The 22,004-nt window shown below is 53.9% G+C and overlaps 1 protein-coding gene across 1 annotated transcript in view; it reads right to left on the bottom strand.

Moving 5' to 3' along the window:
- The window catches only part of Fam163b (family with sequence similarity 163 member B), a 31,126-nt gene that overhangs the window by 3,740 nt on the left and 5,382 nt on the right, over nt 1–22,004 (bottom strand). The window contains exon 2 of the mRNA XM_020153617.2: nt 104–219. Within this exon, the coding sequence (XP_020009206.2) occupies nt 104–196 (93 nt within the window). The 5' untranslated portion in view covers nt 197–219. The remainder of the gene's footprint in view (nt 1–103; nt 220–22,004) is intronic.

Here is a 22,004-nt window from a genome sequence, read left to right as displayed (position 1 = left end):
CCTTCTCAGAGACCTGGCTGCTTCCCTCCCACCCTCCGTCCTGGTCTCTGCCCTCTGCGGGGGCTCCCACCCTTGGCCTGTCCCCTCCAGCCCTGGGGAGTACCTGGAGCCGACAGTAGCACAGAACTGCTATGATGCACAGTAGAATTACAGTCGCCAAGATGCCCCCAGTGATGACCACAGTCCCGGCTGTCATCCGCCCACTTCTCCATCAACAGCCTGCAAGAGACACCAGCCTCACAGCATCACTGGCACCCCTTTGCAAAAGCCACCTATTCTGTTTCAGAAAGCCGAGAAGACCCACTGAAGGGAAAAGAAAACACCCCAGGACACACACACCAGAGCCAGGAGCGTGGCTGGGATAGGGCAGGTGGGAGGAGAGCCAGGGCTTGCTCGGCCTTGGTTTCCCTATCTGTCAGAGGTGGAAACCTCTGACAGCATGGGCTTCTGTGAAGAATTCACCAGTACCCGGCAGAGCATGCACTGTCATAATGACGGGTGCCCTTGCCATGCAGTTGAGCTGAATACAGGGTTTTCTAACCTGCCTTCCTGCTTTTGCACCTAAAGCAGGTCACCCTTATTGCTCCATATTGTTAAATTTTCTTCTGCAACATAGTTTCTGTCCATGTTCCATTGTTTAGCACAACTGATCCCCTTTCTTTAAAATATTTGGCAAAATGCACAGGACATAAAACTTGCCATTCTCACCATTTTTAAGTGTCAACTTCAGTACCACCAGGGAACTTTGCTCTCCAGGACCTTTTCATCTTTCAAACCTGGAAACCCTTTTGGCATTTAGGGTGCTTGCATTTTAGCAAAACAATTTTCAGTGATGTTGCAGGTAAGAGTGGGGAACCTTGTGCCTTATGGACCCTACCTCAATTCCTTTTCTAGGATAAATTCTTAAAAGGGGACTTCTAGGCCTAAGGACCTGCCCGTTACGAGCCTTTTTTTTTTTTTTTTTTTACAAAGTGGCCAAGAAGCCATACAGGAAGTGGAGCCTGTGGTCAGTGTGCTCTGGTTTGGTTCCCTCTGTCGGGTACATGCTGATCAATGCCTTCAGACCACACGCACCCTCATTGCAGGATTTGCTCCTTTTCTGCAGGTGAATGTTCTTGCCATGGCTGGTCTCAGTTGAAGAAACTCTTAACAACCACTTTACAACCCTTCCTGGTGCCCTCCCTCCTAAGCCAGAAGTTGCTGGGGCAAGCATATACCTTCTTCCATTCCCAGGGTGGAGGGAGTATTTTAAAGGAAATCCCAGCACATCTCAGTTTACCCATAAACACTTCCGTGCAAAATGACAGGTGAGGACTTAGAAAAATGCCCCCTCTGTGTGGCCTTGTCTTGTCATCTCCTTGATGCCTTTTCCACAGTTGGTTTGTGCAAGTCATGACTGGCTTGCGTTTGGTTCGTTTTTACTCTAGAACTGTTCAGTTCTTACCTGCTTTCCTTCTGCTGGAGAAGAAACCAGGTCATTTGTCTTGCAGAATTTCCTATGTACTGGAGTTGGCTGGGTTTCTCTGTGTGACAGTTAACATGGTCCTCTACTGCTGCTTGGTCCTCTAAGCTGGATTTTTTGTGTCACCTTTGCTGCCATTGTCTGCGGTCTCTTATGTTGTGGCACTGGCCCATGTCAAGTTCCCCACCAATCTTCCACTGAGGCATTTTAGCGTGACCTGGCTACATTATTTCATAAGCATGTGTAGAACAGTGATTTCACTGTGCTGCTACTTTCCCCACTGTTATTCACTCTGGTTCTTCCAAATAAAGTTCCAAAGGCCTAGACACCCAATTCTCACCACTACCTCTTTTCAGAATAAGCCACGCCCATAGGTTGGGTTGTTCTGGACGATCACTGCAACACTATTTGTTATTTGATGGTTTTGATCCACGGCAGTCATCGTTGTTTTTGATATTCATATGGTCCCGGTGGACTGTGGGTTTGGAGGGCCCTCCAAGGTGGCTCCTGGATGTGACTTCATAGATTCACAGTTTTGCAGAGAACACCATTGGGCAGGAGGTTCTCATCGCTCCTGGGTCACCGTGGTCACAGATGTTCTTGATGACACTTTTTTATTTTTTATCAGGAGGAACACTAAAACACGAGTTCATACTGACATTTCCACTTAAATTAGGGATTCCTGTGTTTTCACTCATTAAAATTTGATGACTTTTACAGTTTCCTAACAACATGAACTTATTTGTAAATAATTTTGGAATAACATCACCTATATTTCCTGACAAGTCTTCTGAAAGGACTGTGACATTTCTTTATTCTTTTTGTGCTTACCCTTTTAATGAGGTGGAGTCAAAACACTTTCAGCATGGCTGGGCATTTCTGAGCGCTGGTAGCTCAAGCCTATAATCCTGGCATTTATTTGGGAGGCTGAGATCAAGAGGATCTCCATTCAAGGGCAGCCCAGGCAGATAGTTTGTGAGACCCCATCTCCAAAAATAACTAGAGCAAAATGGCCTGGAGGTGTGGCTCAAGCCGAGGGTCTGCTTTGTAAGCACAAAGCCTTGAGTTCAAATCCCAGTTCCACAAAAAAAAAAAAAAAAAAAGCTGGATGTAGAGATCCATGCCTATAATCCCAGCATTTGGGAGGCCAAGACAGGAGGGTGGTGAGTTATAAGCTAGCCTGGGCTACATAATGAGATCCTGTCTCAAAAAGTTTTTAAAAAGCTTTCTAGTCATTGGAAATAATTCTTAGTGTATCTTTTCCCACCAATCCCATACTCGGGTTCTCTTTTTTTTCAGTTTGTTTTGATTTTAAAAATTAATGTAATTAGAAAACATTGGGTCCCAAAATCCAGAGCACAAAGCCAGGTGCCTTCAGAGCCTTCCTTCCATCCCTGCCCTTCCCTGGCTTTGCTGGGAGAACAAGTTTACTTAGTTCTGGGTCTTTTCACAGTTTCTTCCTGAACAAATGAGCAGATATGTTTCCCTTCCATTTTAAAAGAAAGTGTTTTTCTACATGTTCTTCTGCCCCTTCCTATGGTGGTCTGTCCCCAGGGCTATGGCAGATGTCCTTGGGGAGCCCTCTGGAGCCACTCAGGGCTTGCCTGAGCCCTTCAGGACTGTGTCATGCCTTCAGGCAGAGGAGCCTGCGGCTGGGCACACGCCCGTGCGCACCGTCTCTCACTGTTAGCTATTACAGAGATGTGTAGAGCTGTGTGCTGTGCATGTTTCTAGAGTCTTTGGTAAACCTGCCAAAGACTTGATGGATTTGGGCCAATTAACCCTCTTCCAGGAAAGTGTGAGAATAACTGACAGACAGGATTTTGGTTCAGAGACTTGAGTCTAGGTCAGGGTGGGTGGGCATAGGGGGTGTCTGTAGACAGCTGTAGAGTCTGCGGGGCTTGGCGGAGTGCAACAGCCAGGCAGAGTCCAGAAGGATCCCCAGTACAGTTGGAGGGGGACAAGGACACATACCAACAGGGAGAGGCTTGCACAGGCCACGCTGTGAGTCAGAGGAAAGCTGGGACTAGAACCCAGATCCCCAACGGACAGACAACTGACAGATCCAGATACACTCAAAGCAGGAAGATAGAGGACTCAGACGGACACAGGGACAGCTCCAAATACAGACAGACTGAGGTGCAGACAGGCAAATCCAGACAGACCCAAAGCAGTGAGACAATGGGTGCAGACACGCTGTCAGATACAGACAAGGAAAGGAGCCCCAGGGACCCCGTGCATTCCTGGGCACTCTGCCTGGCAACTCCAGTCCACCTCAGCTTCCCAGGGCAGCTGAGGCCAACTGGCCGGCAGTGCAAGACCCGGGAGTGGACGTGCAGTGGAGGCAACTGGCAGGGGTAGAGTGTCCTGCCTGCTCTTTAAGTGCGTAGCACACTCTTGATGGAGGTGGGATGAAGCCAAGCAGACAGTTGCCGAGGGCACTGGGCTCAACTGCCGTGTTCTCGCCTGTCCTTTGGGATGCAAGGGCACTGACTTCCTGGGCCAGTAGAAGGGACCCTAAAGAGGCCTCCTTAGTGGTCAGGGCAGCCTGGGAGGGCAGGGTAGCTGCTGAGATCCTGATGCTGCAGGGGAGAGGATCAGAAGGGCAGAGGCCACCTGGGAGGTCCAGGTAAACCCAAGCACCCCATCAGGGCAAGGCTGGTCTGCACGTGTCATTCCAGCAAGCAGGGGACACGGGCCCTACTTCCTGTGCAGGGAGTCCAGAGCCTTCCAGGCAATGATGCCATCCCTATTTTCATCATTCAGCCTGACATTTGCAGGCAGGCCTTCTGAGACCCACACCAACCACAGTGGCTACCCACTCTTGGAGATGAACAAGCCACAGCCTGACACCAGTACCAGCAAAACTAGGGGTCAGAACCAGATCTGTCCTACCACCCTTCCTGGGACATCCTCTCCCCTGATTGCTGAGTCCCAAGTCCCCTTTGTATGAACATCCTGACTCCCACAGCACCGTGTGGGAACACACTGCAGCTGACAGTTTTGGGGGTGCTGGCCCAGCCTTGCCATGGCCCTCTTTGTGTTCTGTCCCTGAGCCAAGATGGTGGTGGCCACATTTGTACCCCTGCTGCTGTCATTGGCCACAGCTTATTGGGTTTGAGGTGAACATGCAGTCCAGGTTAGGATGCCAGCTTCTCTTTGGAGACACTGGCTGGTCCCTGCTGGTCACTGGCCAGGATCAGCATTTTCAGCCACACATGTGGACAGCCAGAAGGAACTGGGGGGTGGAGTGGACGTTAGGGGCATATAGATGTTGAGAAGCCCAGTGGGTGTCCTGACTGAGGCCCAAGTGGCTCCCGAGTCTGTGAAGATGTCATCCTGAGTGGCTTTCTGCTATTTGCACTTAGAAAAGACCATTATAGCCCCATTGCAAGGGGAGAAACTCCCTGGACTTGGAAAGCCAGCAGGGGGAGGCACAGAGGGTTGCGAGTGGCCTGCAGGGTCTGAATTCAGTGTCCCCCAGTGACCCACCCCACCACTGACCATGGCCAGGGCTTGCTGATAGCCACAGGGGCTGGGACCAGGCTCCACAGGGCAGCGTGTGCCCCAGTCAAGTGTACCCCACAGATGCTGGCTGGGGTTTCTGGGAGGACAGAGTTGCAGGAGGTATGGCAGGGCTGAGGGACTCCCTTGGGACAAGGAAGGGTGGGCACCTAGGCAGTGCATTCGGACAGGACCCCTGACTGCCAGCCCGATTCTGCCTCCAGTTAGCTGTCAGGATGGGCCCCATTTCTCCCTGCCTCAGTTCCTCCTTCTATAAAGTGAATGAATGTTGAGGATTCTGCCAGAGGCCAGTGTGCTGTTACCCTGTGCCCCTCTCTGGGGCCATGTGAGCATGGAGTTGGCCATGCCCACAACCAAACTTCTGTCCCAGGACTAAGAGATAGCTGGTCCCTCGATCCTCCTGGCTCTCAGGCCCAGGCCACAGCTCCTCAGGGCTGGGTCCCTTCCAGCAGCAGGCAGCTTCGCAGCGTGACAGGAAGGGTACCAGCTCAGGCAGGGTGCCCAGGGCTGTCAGCAGCCGCTGCTCCAACACCCAGGCCATCCAGCTGGAGTGTCTCAGCCTCACTCTAGAGATACACGCACGCCGAGGAGCAGCAATGCCTGCGACTGTGATGGGCGCCAGGTCCTAGGGCCAGGCCCGGCACAGACGCACCCACCATCGGCAGCTCCACTCACGCCTGCCTGACATCATCCAGTTAACTCCAGACAGTCCTGAGAGCAACATGGCCTCCCTCAGTCCTCAGAGGTCAGCTCTTGCTGTGCCTCACCCTCTGAGATGACCTTCCCTGCAGAACTGTACCATCAAAGCCCAGCACGTCTTCCTCTTCCAGGAAGCCTTCTAGAACTTCTTCAACACATACCACACCCTTCCATTCAATGGAGTAAGAAGATCAACTAGAGGCCAGTTGCCTGCCTCCCCAGCTCCCTGCTGCCCCTCCCCCCAAGCTGTTCTTTCCACCCCTCCTTGAGAGTTAGGACCCCCACCCAGCTGCATTCCACGTGGCATATGGCACCCCCCAGGTGGGGAGTCATCCTGAGTACCTTGCTGGGAGACCTCAGATCAGGACTTTCACTGGGTTTCAACTCCCTTATCTGTAACATGGGTATGGCTAGGTTTAGCCAATGGACTCCTCCAGCTACCCAGGGTCTGCATTTTTAACTAGCCTCGCAGAGGTCTAGGTGGTCCTTGTGCACAACAAAGTTTGACAGTCATGGATGTGAGAAGTGCCACCCAGTAAGTCAAGATGACCAAGAAAAGGCCTACGGACCCTTTGGTTCCTGTGGCTTCCCCGACATGGGTTCTGAGAAGAACAGGAGGGCTTTGAGAAGAACAGGAGGGTTTTGAGGCTTGGGGGTAAAGACAGTGGTACTGAGTTGGGGAGGGAACTGGGGAGCTTCCTGGAGGAGGGGAGGCTTCTGAGCCAGTCCCGGAAAGGACTGCCGTCTCCACTGGTCCAGGACAGGAAGGACTGGGCCTGCGGGAACAGCCCAGGCCGAGAAGTGCCGGCAGGTCTAGTGACAGCCTGGCAGAGGCCACCATACTGCCTGCCTGTTTGCAACTCCATGCAATTCCAAAGTCCCCCGCTGCCAGCCAAGGCAATTTGGTGAGAATCTCACAGAATTGTTAATCTGCCCCCTGGGACCATAAACGGTTTTAAAGCTTTATAAACAGCATTGCTTCCCATCCCCAACCCCGATTTGTTCCAGGACAGGCTGTGAGATGGGGCCCCTCTGTGCACCTCCCACCCCCACTCCTGGAGTCTGGGGAAGGGGCCCTGGTGGGCGAGGGGCCCCTTCCGTCTGGGTAGCCGTTTACAAGCTCTCCTTGTCTCCTGCACAGAGGCCCAAGTGGTGTGGAGCTGGGGGGGCGGGGCTGGGCAGGAAACACCTGGCAGCAGAACCAGACGCGCCTCCACCTGCCTTTCCCCCTGGAGCCCCCTCCCCTGGCAGCAGCCCCCCCTGTGCCACTGCCATCTGTACCACATGTCCTATACTTCGCCTTGGGCTTCTCTTTTTCTGTCCTTCTTGCATCATCCCACCCTGAGTGCCTCGAGGTCTGAGCCTTCCATGGTCTATTTATTCTGCACCCCACACCAGCCCTCGTCAGTGCCTCACATGGTGCGGGGCACCCAGCCAGGCTTAATGAAGGCTTCTGTCTGCCTCGCTCACCTGAGATGCCCAGCACCCCTGCAGAAGCCAAGCAGAAGCCAAACTCTGCCCCTCTACACTGGCCGGACTGCTGGTTCACTTATCCCAGCCTCTTCCACCTCTACCAGACACCAGAACTGGGGACCTGGTAAGCACAGATGGGCTGAATCAGGGGCATAGAGGCCTAGAACCTGCTGGTTTAGCAAGCAGCCTCTCCAGTCAAGTGAGGGTGGTACCAGATGGGGGCACTGAGGCCAGGACAGACAGGGTTGGCTCTGGGGGACCTAGTGTACAGTTGGGCTGTGAACCCAGATTTGCTGCCTCACAGGCTTTTCCTGTGTTGGTGTCTCCTCGAGGGCTCATGGGGACTCAGACCCTTTTCCACAAACACATCTGGTTGGTTGCAAAGCGGTCCTGCTACCTGGGAGCTCAAGGCCCCACTATCCAAGAGCAGAGAGCGGCCCGCAGAGTTCCTGTCTAGACCTTCTCCTTCCTAATTTCACGCTCTGCGGGCTCCCAGATTCCTGTGCTCCGTAATAAATAGACAGGGAAGTGGTAGGCAGTACGGTGCTGCCCTGCTTGGTCTTGGAGAGGAGATATTATCCAGAGCTGGCTGGGGGTGGGCTGGCTCCCAGCAACGCCTGGAATGTCTCCCCCAAGCGTCATCCTCAGCCCAGATCAGCCCCCTGAGCTCAGGAAGGCCTGGCTGGGATTTTCAGGGGCTCATGATCATCCAGGAAACCCAGAAAATGTCCACAGCAGGGGACTTAGTGCAGCCAGGCCCAGGGTAGGGTGGGGAAACATTGCCAATGTGGTGGTCTGGATTCCCTGAGGGTCCCCCAGAAAGAGCACAGGGACCCAGACATTCCACTGGCCGCTCTTGGGCCCTCACAGGTGTGTGGAAGCTCTTCCCAGACCCTAGCTGAAGAGCCCTGGGGTCAGCCCCAGAGTGCACTGGGAGGACAGAGTAGGGCCCACAGTGGAGGCTCGGCGCAAGCGTGTGGATGAATCACTCCTGGGGATTGAACAGGAATTTCCATGTTGGACCTGGCCGACCAGGAGTCGGGTGAGGAGGGAGGCTGGAGCAGGGTGTGATGAGGACTGGGAGTCTCTTCCTTTCTCTGCCTGATAAGAACCAGCAGGAAGCTCTCTGTGCCACATGGTGCTGGGCGCATCTGTTGTATGGATCTCATTTCACCCTACAGCTCCCCCAGGGCGATGACCTTCCCTGGTGGCAGAGTGAACTGAAGGGGCAGACAGGAAGCTCCCCACACGGTCTGGGAGGTGAGCTCTACACACTTCTTTGCAGGGAGATGAGCCTACACATTTTCTAAGAAGTAAACTGAGTCCAGAGGGGTGACACCACCCACAGAGCAAGCAGAAAACCTGAGCAACAGGCACACTGTCCTTGTGCCATCAAGAGCCACTCTGGAGCTCAAAGCCACCTCTGTCTGGAGTCTGTGCTTGGAGGCCACACTGAAGACCAACTCCAGCTGGTTTAAGGCCAGAGAGCTGCAAAGCCAGAGTCATCCCAGCACCAGAGCCCTGCCTGGCCCACCATGAGCAGGGCTTGGAGCTGGGCAGGGAAGCCTGGTGGACGCTGTGGACATGGAGGAGAGGAGCCAAGCAGACACCATTGTCCTAGGAGGGAAACAAGAAACAGGAAGGAGCACGTGTTTGTCCCAGCAGGACCAGCCACCAGGCTTAACCTCCCACTGCCTGAGGGAGGCAGGCAACCCCAGTTTTGGGGTTCCTGGGCCTCCAGTCCCGGACAGAGTGCAATGGCATCCAATATTCCCAGGCACCCTGTATAGGTTGAGCAGCAAACCATGGGTCACACAGTGCGGGGCCTGGGCTCTGGCCTTTGGCACAGATGGAGAGCTGGTCCAGTGAGGCATGGGGCAGGGCTGCTCCCCGGGCCTCCTAGAGATGAGTGGTGCCGCCCCCACAGGCATGGCAGGAACCTGAGCTTCCTGTCTGGAGGAGCTGGGTCCCCTCACCCTGAGTCAGCTTCTGCCTGACCTGGAATTCATTTTTCCAGATTGAGGCCTCCCTTCCTTCCCCAGGGCCTCTGGGAGACACTGGGGCAGGAGGCAGTGGAGGGAGGGAGAGGGAAAGTGAAAGACAGGAATGTGAACAAGGGTGAAAGAGGGCCTCCCAGGCTCTTCTGGGACCTCTTGCCGCCACCTGACAGGGGAAAAGGTGAGAAGCTGCTTCGGCACACTGAGTGGACAGGCTACCATGTTGTGTGAGGCCTCAGGAGTACCCGATCCAAAACTAAAGCCACTTATCATCACCACTACCAAGCCTGGCTGACAGTTTCTTTAGTTTCTGACTGATGCTCCCACTTACCTGGGCTGTGCCCACATGTGTGACCCAAGGGCCAGGCTCAGCAGTGTAGGAGTGTCTCGCCCACCCGCTCCAGTGCACAGGGGTGGCTGTATCTCCCAGAGAACTGACTTGGTCAGGGACACTCACACATTTGCCTCAGAGAGGGTTGCACACAGCCAGCCACCTGAATTGCCCCTAGGTCCAAGGTGTAGGAGGAGGGGCTGTGGGAGCAGGGCAGGGATGGGGCTCCCAGATGCTAAGCTCAGCAACTGCTCCCAGAAGCCCTCAGACATCTCCTGGCCCTTGTGTGAAAAACTCATGCGCAACTGTTGGTCTTGCCGAGTCTAACGCTGTAACTGTTTAATAGAGGAGACATCCAAAATCCCCAAGACCTGAATAATCTCCTGACTTGGGGCTCCCACCCTGCCATCCTGTGTTGCTCTGCTGAGTTTCCTCAACCCTGAAGTCTGAACAGGTTACTGCCTCACTCAAACACCCTGAATGGCTCCCCAGTGCCCCATAGTAAGAGTAAGGAGGCATTCTGTACGAGCCTCTGCACCAGGAGGGGCATAGAACCCTTTACCAACATCTCCTTTAGTCCTAGGGTAGTCCTGGCAGGGTATTAGCCCATTTTGTAGACAAAGAAACTGACAGCTCAGCACTGAAAAAAGAAAGCCTGTGAGATCACACGTTAGGGATGGGGGTGAGGGAGTGCATAACCCCGGAGCTGATGTCCTTTCTCTTGTTCCTAGACCTCTGCTTCCTGTGGGTGGAAAGACATGGGCAGAGGTGAACGCCCAGGAAGGAAGTGCTTTCCACTTGCTTGCAGTCTTCCGGCCACCAGGGGTCAGTATAGCAGCACACAGTAGGGACCACATCTGTGCAAGTGGCTGAGGCTGGGGACCATGGGGGCAAACACTACATGCTCTGGGTGTGGTAGCAACATCTGGTGTGCTGTCTGCCCCCCGCCCCCTGTCTCTGCACCATTTAAGAGCTTTCAGGGCTGTGATTTCCCTATCACAGGCACCATGTCAGACGGGCTCTGTGTGTGTGTGTGTGTGTGTGTGTGTGTGTGTGTGTGTGTGTGTGTGTGTGTGAGACGAGCCCAGGCAAACTGGGGCTTAGCTCCCTTAAAGATAACAACGTGCAGAAGTTGAGTTGCTTAAACCCTTTCTGCTGTTGGACTTACGTTCTTCCTTTTTTTTTCCTTCAACTTCTTCCAAGAACTGAGTGCAGCTCCTGGTCCTGGAATGCAGACAGGAGGAGGGCTGGGCCAGGCTCACTGAAACCCTCTGCACCCCATTTGTGCTCTGCGTACCAGCATTTGGTCAACCCTCACAGGCATGCTGCACAGGTTCTAGAGCGTCCTCAGGCAAAGAAGAGAGGTGGGGCACAGAGAGGAAGACCCAGCCAGGGGCCAAGTCCAGGCCTTTGCCCACCACCATGTCAGCCCCTCAGATTCAACTCTGAGCCCCAGAGAGAGGAGCTGACAGACTCAGGCTTGGTGGTGATGCCTCCCAAATCTTACAGGACTGGGCTCCTTCCTGACCCCTCGGCCATGCAGCTGGCCACAGAGTGAGGAGCCTAGCTTTGGGGGCAAGGTGAGGTAGCGAGTCCAAACTGGTGGACTTCCTTCTTCAAGCTTTCCTGCTGAAGGGGACAGCAGGTATGTGCCAGATCCCTGGTTGCTCTGGGCCTGCATGACCTCTGGTTGGGTCTCTCCTGGGTATCCAGATGGACCGACCACATCCATTCGCTCTACGGAGCCTGACCAGGCTGCCACCTGTCCCTGTTCTGGCTATGCATTGGCTCATTTTCTTGACCTTGGTCAGATTTTTCTTTTTGGTAGTACTGAGATTTGAAGTGGGGTCTTGTGCTTGCTAGGCAGGCGCTCTACCAGTTGAGCCACATCACCAGCCCTTTTTCGCTTTATTTTTCCAGTAGGGCCTCACATTTTTGGCTAGGGAAGGTTTTGAACTGTGATCCTCCTACCTATGGCCTTCTGTGATTATAAACACGCACACCCAGAATATTTGGTGAGGGCTGGAGGAGTGGTCCAAGAGGTCGAGTGCCTGCCTAGCAAGCGTGAAGTCCCACTTCAAATCTTAGTACCATCAAAAAAGACAAGAAAAACAGATTTGTTGAGATGAGATTGGGGTCTTGCTAACTTTTTTCCCCAGGCTGCCTTTGTACCACAATCCTGATCTGTGCCTCCCAAGTACCTGGGAGTACAGGCTTGAGCCACCTCTCCTGGTCCCGACCTCTATCACTTTGAGTGTGTTCTGTGTGCCTCATGCCAGAGAGGTAACAGCAAACAGCAGGACTAGAGGGCAGGAGGCAAATTCCAAGGCATGATGACCCAGGGGAGGGCTCCCTGCACGTGGCTGTCAGCAGCAGCTCCTATAGCCTCTTGGGGGAGTAGTTGAGGCCTCCTCATCCTCTCCCAGCTCTGCCCAGAGTGCTCTGTAGATCTCAGAAGACACAGCAGACCCCAGTGTAGCCCCAGAACTCTGACCCCAGGCAGAAAGTTCAGGCCATACTGAGGACCCCTCTGGGGGTGGGGGGTGGCAACAGAAGCGGGACCTGTGGGTCTGGGTTGAAAAGGAACACTGGCCTTTCTCCTGACCTTTCAGAAAGCAAATCTCCTGGGACCCTGAGTGGGCAGGCAGGGCCCTGGGAAAGGCGTGGCCCAGTCACTGGGGCATCCTGATCTGTTGTTCAAGGCCCATTCAGGTGCCCAGAGCTGCCAATCCTGTTGGCAGAACCCCTCCTTCCAGGATCCACCCTGCTCTGCCATGCCAGCTATCTGCATGTCTGCTGCCATGACTCTTTCGGCAAGTGTCTGTGCCCCAGGCTGGGCAGCCTCTAGGTAGTAGCAGGTGTGACACATCCCCTCACCAGCCCTGCCCTTAACGACCTCCATCTTGGGCCCATGACAGTGGGCCTTGCTTTCATTCAGGATGGAACTTCTGCCATGTACTAGGCCTAACCCAGTGGGGGACACACCCAGGCCTAACCTCAGAGCGTGGGCCTCTAGTTGTCTGAGGTCAGTGACTGTGGCTGAGGTGACACCCACAGCGCCCCTGCTGGTGCCACACACCTGGAACTTCTTCCTATTTCTGCCAACCTGGGGACTCTGCCCTCAGCATGGTCTGTCTATGCCTCCCCCCAACCTGGGGTGCCTCATTGTTCCCTGGAGGGCTCCACTCCCTGTTGTTGGCTCTACCCCCAAGGGCTTCTGACTCTGGTCTAGGTGGGCTGAAAATGCTCATTCCTCACTACTTCTCAGGGAGTACTGACACTGCTGATTCAAAGGCCACCGAGTCAGAGTAGCAGTGCCCCCCATTGAAATCCCCACTCCTTAGGATCAGCCCTGACCCTCATCTTAGGCCTGCTCATGCTGCCTCTGCTTCAAGTCAGACCTGCTCTGGGGATGCCCACTCCCCAGCAGGTGGGTAATTCTCTCTGATCCAGGAAGCTATCGCTCCTTATGGCTCCACTGGGTGCCTGGCCCACGCTTTTCACACCCCATATCCCTGCCTGAGTTGCTTTTTGGCCAGGCTTCCCCAGTGCCTGTGAGCTCCCTGAGGCCTCACTGTGATGCATAGGCCCTGGCAAATGGCAGGCGCTTTATGAATGCCTGAGGGTTGGCTTGCTTGGGGCTGGGCTCCAGGGATTTTCCAGAAATGCCACTGCCCCTCATCTCCTGGGACTCCATTGTACTTTTCCAGACAAGCACCCAGTCAGCCATCATGGGGACTCACGGCACCCTGCAAGGTGCTGGGTCCTGCTCTGGGAGCCGTGATGGTGCTGGAAGGTCGGGTGGGAACAGAGATACACAAGGGAACTGCTGAGGCTGTCAGAGCAGAGGGTCAGCAAGTCAGAGGGGTGGGATCTGGGGAGGAGGCCAGCTTAAGCCAGGTTCAGTCACACTGGGCAAGCGGAGGCCCAGCCCTGCTGGAGAGCACACATCTCCCTGCAACCGTGCACAGAGCCACACCTGAGCCCAGAGACCACTCCTGCATCATCTGCTTGCTAGAATGCAGTCTCCTCACCTGGTGGTGACTGGGGTAAGGCCCAGCAAGCCCTCAGGGGCTTCAGTCCATGCCCTTTGCCACTGCCTGGTCCAAGCTACCATCCTCACACACTCCCTAATTGAGTCCTCAAAACAGTTCAGGACCCATTCTCACCACCAGAGGGCCTGGCTCCACGTCTCCTGGGGTCAGGCCTCTGCTCAGGCCTGTGGGTTCCATCTCTCCCCGAAGCCCTGGACACACTGATGCTCGTCCATCTAGGAATCCCAACTCTCATCCTTAAGATGAGGGACCGTGGGCCTTGGTCCCTCATCTTAAGACAGGGAATTGTGTCCATCTCCAACCCTTCCCTGTCTCCTTTCCATAGCGTCTACTGAGCTGTGCTGGGGACCTGGTGATGACCAGGTACACAGTCTTGCCTCATCCAGGGTCCCAGGGAGCAGGCTGGATGAATGCCCCTGGCCCAGCCCTCACACAGCCCATGGCCTGGGATGTTGGCGAGTCAGTGGTGCCCCAGTGACCTCTCCCTTATATTTCCCTTGGGAAGTCTGGACTGTCTCAGTTATGCTCACCCCAGGCACCCAGCACAGAAGCAGTGTGAGAGGTCTAAGACCACAGCAGTGGCCGCTGGGATGGGCTCCAGCCTTGCAGGGGCTGCAGAGCTTGGGCTTTCCCTGCCTACGCTTACATGTACACTTTTCTTCTTCTTACTTTCTTTGTTTTTTTTTAAACAAAATTAGATCATTCCATGCAGACTGTTCTGTAGTTCTTCCTGCTCTTGTCGGCTCCTTCAGACATGCTCTCCAGAATAGCTCCTGGGCTTTTTCTGCTGCAGCCCATCTCTTCTAAGGGATCTCATCAGTACTCAAGGAGACTCTGGAACACAGCTCTGACTGTGGCTCTCCTGCTCCAGGCCCCAGATATCTATGGTCCAAGGTTACCGCCATTGCCTCCTTGCTCTGCACCTGGGGACTCCTCTGGGGACCCCTAAACATGTGGGGTAAACTGTGGTTGCCCTGGCCCCTCAACCACAAGCTTTTCCCACCTCTGGCCCTTTGCTAGTGCCATTCCTGGGCCCTGAAATCCCCTTCAGCTCTGCTTACTGAAATCCTGGCTGTTTGTTGGCACGCTCCTTGAGTAAGCCTTTCTTGATCTCTGCCCTGGAGAGAGCCGGCTCTTCTGGGACCTAGCAGCATCCACCGTCTGCTTGGCATTTGTGATCTATCGACAATTCAGCAGCAAATACTCATTGAGCTGTAGTGTATCCCGCGCCTGGCTCTGGTTCTCGCCCTTGTGGAGTTTTCAGTCTTGTGGGGGTGATGGGCATGGACAAGTGACATCAGGGGATGGAAGGAGGGACAATCTGGCGTGCCAATGGGGGGAAGACAGCAGGAGAGGCAGCCCTGAGACAGCAACCAGAACACTAAGAACTAAAGGGTGAGTAGAGGGAGCTGGGAGAGAGCACCAACAGAGGAAATGGCAGGTGCAAAGGCCCAGAGGCAGGCAGAGCAAAGAGTGTTTGAGTACCAGAAAAGTTCATTCTGCTTGGAGCATGAGAGCAGGAGGAAGACATGACAGGAGGGGAGAGGTCAACAGAGCCTGGCCAGGCAGCAGGGAGGCCATGCCTGAGTCAGCTTTCACAGAGCCTTGTGCTTATGACCCAACTTCCTCTGCTGTAGCCTTCTCCCAGAAATGCTCTCTACATCCTTTTCCCTCATGTTTTTGTTTTTGTTCTCTACGTCCCTGTACTGCGATTGAGCTCAGACTTTTGCACATGCTAGGTAAGTGCTCTACGACTCGGGCCACGTCCCCAGCCCTTTTGTTTTGTATTTTGTTTTTGAGACAGGGTATCAATACTTTTTCCCCCAGGCTGGCCTTGAACTCTCAATCTTCCTGCCTCTGAGTGGCTGGGATTATAGGCATGAGCCACCACACCTGGCGCCCCTATGTCCTAGCATGTGTGGAGCTGCCTGGGGATGGAGCCGGCTGAGCTGCTATTCCAACCAGCTGCTACTGCTGCTGCAGGGGTCCTCAGCCACTTGCTCATCTCTCTCCCAGCCTGTACTTTCGGGTTGAGCCTTCCCGGCCTCCTTTGATGGCTCCTCCTCACCTTCTGAGTTCCAAGGGTCAGGGGCCCAGGGATGAATATTTACCCCCTGCCTAAACAAAAGCCCCCCTTCCACCCATCCAGGCCATTAGCTCACCCCTCAGTCTGGGTGGGCACATCTGTAGCCCTCATCCCTTTGCTACTATGTGTTCCAAAATGGCAGTCACCAGACAGGGGTTCAGTCTGGTCTGTTCCTTTGTTTTGGTGCCTAGACAGTGTGCCTGGCCCACAGAGGGCACTTGGTGACTCCCATCTGAATGGTGAGTGAATGAGTGCAGGGGCCCCCATGGCTGCAGGGTGGGGTCAGCATGGTGGGCAGGTGTGGAAGAGGTAAAGGACCCTCAGAGCCTCTGTGCCAGTCAGGCTGGGGAGGAAGGGATAGGTGCTCTGGGCAAAGCACTAAGAGGGCTTGGTGGCAGTTGGATGTAGCAGGAGGGGGACCCAGGAGGAGTCCAGGTGACCTGGGGCTCTGGCCTGGGCAGATGTGAGTGTAAGTACTGGTTTGACTGCCAAGGAGAGCAGCAGGATGCCCAGCTGGGATCCAGGTGCTGTACCACCCTGGTAAGTTTCTCAGCCTGCCATGTCTCAGTTTGCTCATTGAAAAGACTGGGGTGAAGCCTGCCCTTGCCCCATCATTGTGAGGACTGACCCTTGTTATGAAAAGCAGCTATGAAATATGGTGGAGTAAGAGGGACAGATCTACCTCCTGCCTGAACAACTACAAGCTCAGGACAAACTCTGAGACATCAGTGCCTGAGGTGCTGGCCTCAGGTGACAAAGGGAAGGCAAATGACCTTCAAGGCAGTGAGGAAAAAACAAAACAAAACAAGGAGAGTCCTTCAGTTGTCCAGCATACTGCCTGGCTACTGTCCTGGTGAGTTTGCAGAGGAATCCAGGTGGAGTCATGAAAAATAAATCCATAGCAAAGAGAGAATTCAGTCACTGACACTAGCCCAGAAACAGCACAGGTGATGGAATCAGGAGACAAGGTGTTAAGTAACTGCTGGGTCCCTACCTTCAGAGCACCAGGGAATGTAAGCATAGCTAGCAACATGGACAATATTTTAAAAAACAAACAAACAAACAACTAAACTTCTTGAGATGAAAAATGGCAAGGTCTAAAACGAAAAATTCATCAGATGGGATTAACATCAGGTTAGATGTGACAGAAGGAAGGACCAGTGAGCTTGTAGGTGGTAACAGAAACTATCCAAAATAATAGCCAATACCCAAAGCCTTGAGGAAACATGCAAAACTTCAAGTGGCCTAACATGTAACTGGAATCCTCCCGAGAAACCATCATAAGAAATAGTGGCTAGAAAGTTTCCAAATTGAATGATAGCTACAAACCCACAGATCCAAAATGCTTGACAGACCACACACATGAGAACCATGAAGGAAACAAGTCAAGAACATTATCCAGAGGAACAAAGACGAGCGTGACTGCAGACTTCTCACTGGAAGCCGTGGTAGCTGGGAGACAGTGGAGCCATGTCTGTCAGTACAGAGAAAAGAAAAAAGAGAAGCCACCAACCTGGGATTTTCCTCACAGGAAAGGAAGAAAACCTTTCCAAAATGAAGGATAAGTTAGGGTAGTCTTAGTACAGTCTCCCTTCTAGGCTACAAGGTCCTAGAGTGCAGGGTCCACAGCTCGGATTTTTGCCAGGGCATGCTGGTTTCAACCAATCCCTGGCAGATTCTTACTCTCTCCCTGGTGGTCTAACCTGGGCAGGGAACAACATCCAGGTGGGATAGTCTGGGGCTTCCTGCTGGGTCTTCAGACCTCACAAGATCCTGCTTTGTGGTCTCCCCAGGGGTACAGGTGGAACATACTCTGCTTACATGGGACTGGGTGGTGTCTGGGTTGTTTTGGGGGAGGCTCAGGCTAAGGGGCAGCAGCTCTGCAGGGGTCTCTACCCTGGGGAGCCCACCCCTGGGACCCAGGCACTCAGATCAAGCATTAAAGCATCAGGGATGGAATGCAAGTGCCCTGTGCTCGGCCACTTTGTCCCTTGTACTTCAGCCTCACCTATCACACAGAAGTGCTAAAGCAGAAGAGAACCATGTAATTAAAAAAAAAAACAAAAAAAACAACAAACCAGGAAAAATTATATTTCAGCTGTTCACAAGGTCACAGTCAGTTTCCATGGCTACAGTGGGACACTGGGTGCTGAGATGAGGAGGTGGGGCTCTCCTTAGCCCCTGCGTGGCCCTGGATGAGAGGGAGAGGAGGAAGGGGTGCTGGCTACCCCTTCCCTCCCACTCTCCCCAGGACTATGATTTCTGTGGCTAATTAGAGTAATACCCATGATCCTTGGCACCCCGCAGTTTCCGCTGAGTTTTCAGGTACAGCAACTTGTGGAGAGGTCAGCCCTGATAATCCATGAAATAGGAGTCCTTGTTTCATTTCACAGGTGGGGCACAGGGACAGGCACCCAAGTAACCAGGAAACAGCAGAGGGGTAGCACAAACACCCAGATGCTGGTTAACCAGTCCAAGTCCTGGGGAGTCACATTTCAGACTGCTCAGCTCAGATAGAGCCCAGATGTCCTGAGAGTCCTACCCCAGCAGAGGCAGCTCAGACAGGTGGAAGAGCTGGTGCCTGCTGGTCCCTGCATTCATGTACAAAGGAAACCTACCTGGGACCCTATTCCAAGCCTGTGCCACATGGTACCCTGTAGGGACATATGGGGTGAATTCCATACCCTCCATACCCGAGGGCCTTCTTCACCCTACTTCTCACATAGGCTCTGTTCAGTGGGAAGTTCCTCAGCCCCTTCCTTCTTTCCCATGGGCCTTGACTCCCTCCTTTCTTTCTTTCTCCCCTGTGACCTTCTCTTCACCCTCCTTTGGATGGTGTAAGCAGGGCTGGGGCTGCCCAGGAGCAGAGGGACTTCTTCACTTAGCCTGCCCCTGGGGAACAAGGCATCATTAATTGCACAAGCATTTATTGAGTGCCTGCTGTGTGCCAGCCCTTGGTATTACCAGGTGGATAGACTGTACCCATTCCATCTGCCCCAGGTCAGGAAGTGGGAAAGGGTCAAAGCAGAGGTCAGCTCCCTGCCTTTTCCCGGCATTGCTTCTCCAATCAGGGGGAACTGAGGCAGACCAGGCAGCAGGTCATAGCCAAGAGATCTGTAAGTCCAAACATGATGTCAGAGCTGGAGATTTTGGAGGCCTGCCCCATCTAGGACGTCTTGTAAAAACACAGTCCGGGAAAGTTCCTTCCTCCCCTGCCATGGACTTCTTGCATAATGGTGGGTCAAGCATAGCTTTGCCCTGCTACCCCTACCCTGGCCTTTGCCCATGTGACTTGGCAAAGGTAACAGGGGTAGGAGTGACTGTGTCCCAGGTCCAGGCAAAGTTCTGAAGAGGCCTGCATTCTTGGATTAGGAGAGAGTGTCCAGGAAGCAGCTACACAGAGTAGCAGAGTTGTGGAGTGATGCAGCCCACCCACTGCAGCCAGTGGAGCTGCCCAGCTACTTGCAGTTCTGGGGTTGAGAAGAGCCATGCTTGCTTCTCTATGTTGCTGAATCCTGGGACAGTTTGTTACCCAGCCACTGTGCCAGCAGCTGACTGGTACATGCACAAGTTATCAGCTTTGATACTCAGGATGGGGCGTAAAAAGCACTAAGTACAAACTGAATACAGCATGAATATAGCAGGACCATAGGTGTCATGAGTTACCCAATGGGCAAAATCTAACAAGAGACTCTGGCTCTTCTAGAGGGCCTTAGGGGTGGGCAACTGTCAGAGAACAGAATGATGCCATGGCTATGAAACTGGGAATGTGAAAGCAGCCCCCTAGGCAGGTGCAGGAATCTTCTAGAAGCCTTGGGAAGGAGCAACCCCACTTCAGATTGTCAAGCAGCCTGGTCATCCCACAGAGACCAGCTGGGCTGTCCAGCAGCCAGGGGAAGGGGTGTGAGTTGCTGCTACCCGGTCTCTTGTTTCAGCACTGCCCTTTAAGTGCAGCTAGGGGCCAAGGTGCCTGGGACTCCTCCAGAAGCCTGCCTGCCCCACTGCTGGCCCTGTCCAATGTCCATGCAGCTCAATTAAAGCAGGTCCCTCAGGCCAGCTTGACCTGGGGCTGCAGGTGGGGCCTGTGGTGGGGAGGGAGTGGGGTGGGACAGAGAGTGAAAGGAGACCAGGGAACTCAAAAGCAATTGAAGGTGAGGGGGCACCTGAAGGGTGGCGTCGTGGACACCCATAGTCTTCAAGTCACACACTGGAGTCTTAGAAAAGCAGAACATGAGGACAGCAGACACCCAGGACCCGAGAGCCCCTAGTGCTGTTCTCTCAGGCTTAGAAGGGGACTTTGGGAGTTGCAAATTTAATCATTAAACAACAGCAGAGCTTCCTCACTTTGAAGCAAAGGTTCAATTCAGGGACCACAGCTATCCAGAGCTTCTAGAGCCCAGCTCTCCCAAGGAAGGGCAGAGGTGCACTGCCTGCAGTGCATCCCAGTGTTTGCTCCTCCCTGGGGTCACCCCCAAGTGCAAGCAGGAGAACCCCCCAGCAGCAGAGCCCCGAGATGTCCGCCCACCGCACACCCTCAGCCTCACTCACTGTTCCATCTGCTGGCTTATCTGACCAGCACTGATGGGCTGCTGCCCATCCTGCCCTGGGTGCCCCCCGCCCCCAGCATCTGTGGGCTCTGCAAGGCCCTGCAGGGGGCTGGGCTGGGGAGTCGGTCATGAACTCCTGTGGGCAACTTTGCTGCTCTAAGAGGTCCAGGGTGACTGAGGCTTCAGCAAAGACCCTTCCTGGAGCACTTCTTTTCTCTTTTTCTTTTTTTTTACATCATTTTCCTTTTTTAAAAAAGGGAGCTCAGCCATTTTTAAGTGAGTGTAGGCGTGTTGTTGAAAGGGCCCATCTTGCAGATTAAATGATCTTTAAAACAGGTCGTTGTGTCAACACAGAATGGCAGCTTTAACCCTGGGGCCTGCCTCGGGGAGGCTCGCCAACCCTGGAATTACCTTCTGATAACTGACAGACGTGCTGTGGGGAGTGACAGAGACTGCAGGCCACAGATTCTGTGGCTGTGTTGCTATCAGGCAGGCCAGCTTTCCCTGCAAGCCCCTCCTAGCTGAGGAGGTTTTGCTGGGATGGGTGCTTTGAGGGAAGACCCTGGAGGGAAATAAATGCCACTGTGGCTCTAAGTGTGGCCTCTCAGTCCCAGGGGGTCACATGGGCCACACATAGGGCCCCTGCACCACTTGGCGGATGGGGCTGGTCCTCATGAAACCATCCTACTGCCCAACAATATCTCCTGAGTGCCCCAGGGTGCTAGGCACCGTGCTGGTTGCTGGGCTCACAGATACACAGGTCAGCAGCTGCCTGGCCTCAAGGGCTCCCAGCCTCATGGCAAAGATGGGACCAAAGAGGGGCAGACGGGAAGAGTGGCCTTCCTGCCCCTCCTCTCCCCCTCCCTTCCCTCCTCTTCCTTTCTTTCCCTCAGTGCCCTGATCAAACAAGTAGATACTTCTAGGAAGAAAAGGGAAGACAGCAGAAAATAAGACACAGTCCAAGGTGGTTAAAAATGACCGCAAAAGCATACTCAAGACAGCTCATCACAAAACAATCTTTTATAGACTAAAGGTCTGTTTGGTAATTAGAGGGAGCTCCCCTGTTAGAAGTTCCATGGAAGTAAAATCAAAGTTGACGCATTTTAATTTTGTAAGAGGGATTGCATGGAGCAGGGAGCCTCCTGTATAATAAGCGCCCTAACCAAACAAACTCCAAACACAGGCAAATACCTGCAGCTCGCAAGTCAACCCCACTCCCTTTCTTCGAACCAGAATTGGATGGTTGTATCCCAGAGTGAGCCCTCTCCAAGCCGTGGCTGGGTTGAGCGGGAGACCTTAGTCATGGCTGTGGGCTCCAGCCCTGCGTGGGGCTGAGAAGGGGAGCCTGGAGTGGGCACTTGCCTTTCAGTTGGAGAAATGAACATCTTTATTTTGCCTTAGGGAAGTTCCCTAATGTACCAAGTGAGTGATTTGCCAAGACCAAGTGGAGTGATTTGGAAAACACGCTGCAAACATGACATTTCAGACACCGCAAGGTGAGGCCCTGTAAATTGCTACAGGGAAGTTAATGAAGCCTCCCCGGGCGCCTCCTCCCCATGGCACCAGTGCCCCTGTCCCCTTCCCCCTAGTCATTTTCATGCCACTCTTGGCACATATGAAGAGTGAACACTAGGGGGATGCATTGGCAGATGCTGCAGACAGATTCTGTGCCTTGGCAGGGGGAACGCACAGCAGGTCCCTCAGCCAGTGCCAGGAGGGGAGCCTCTGCCTCATTAAAGGCGGCAGAGACCAGAGCGCAGAGCAGGGATGATCACAGCTCATTCTGAGGGTTCAAAGCCAGTGTGGCACTAAGGAAGTGGTCGGGTTGG

This window comes from Castor canadensis, chromosome 13, assembly GCF_047511655.1.
Source record: "Castor canadensis chromosome 13, mCasCan1.hap1v2, whole genome shotgun sequence".
NCBI classification, from domain to species: domain Eukaryota; kingdom Metazoa; phylum Chordata; class Mammalia; order Rodentia; family Castoridae; genus Castor; species Castor canadensis.
The sequence above is the reverse complement of the archived record's forward strand: the minus strand, read 5'-3'. Positions and strand labels throughout refer to the sequence as shown.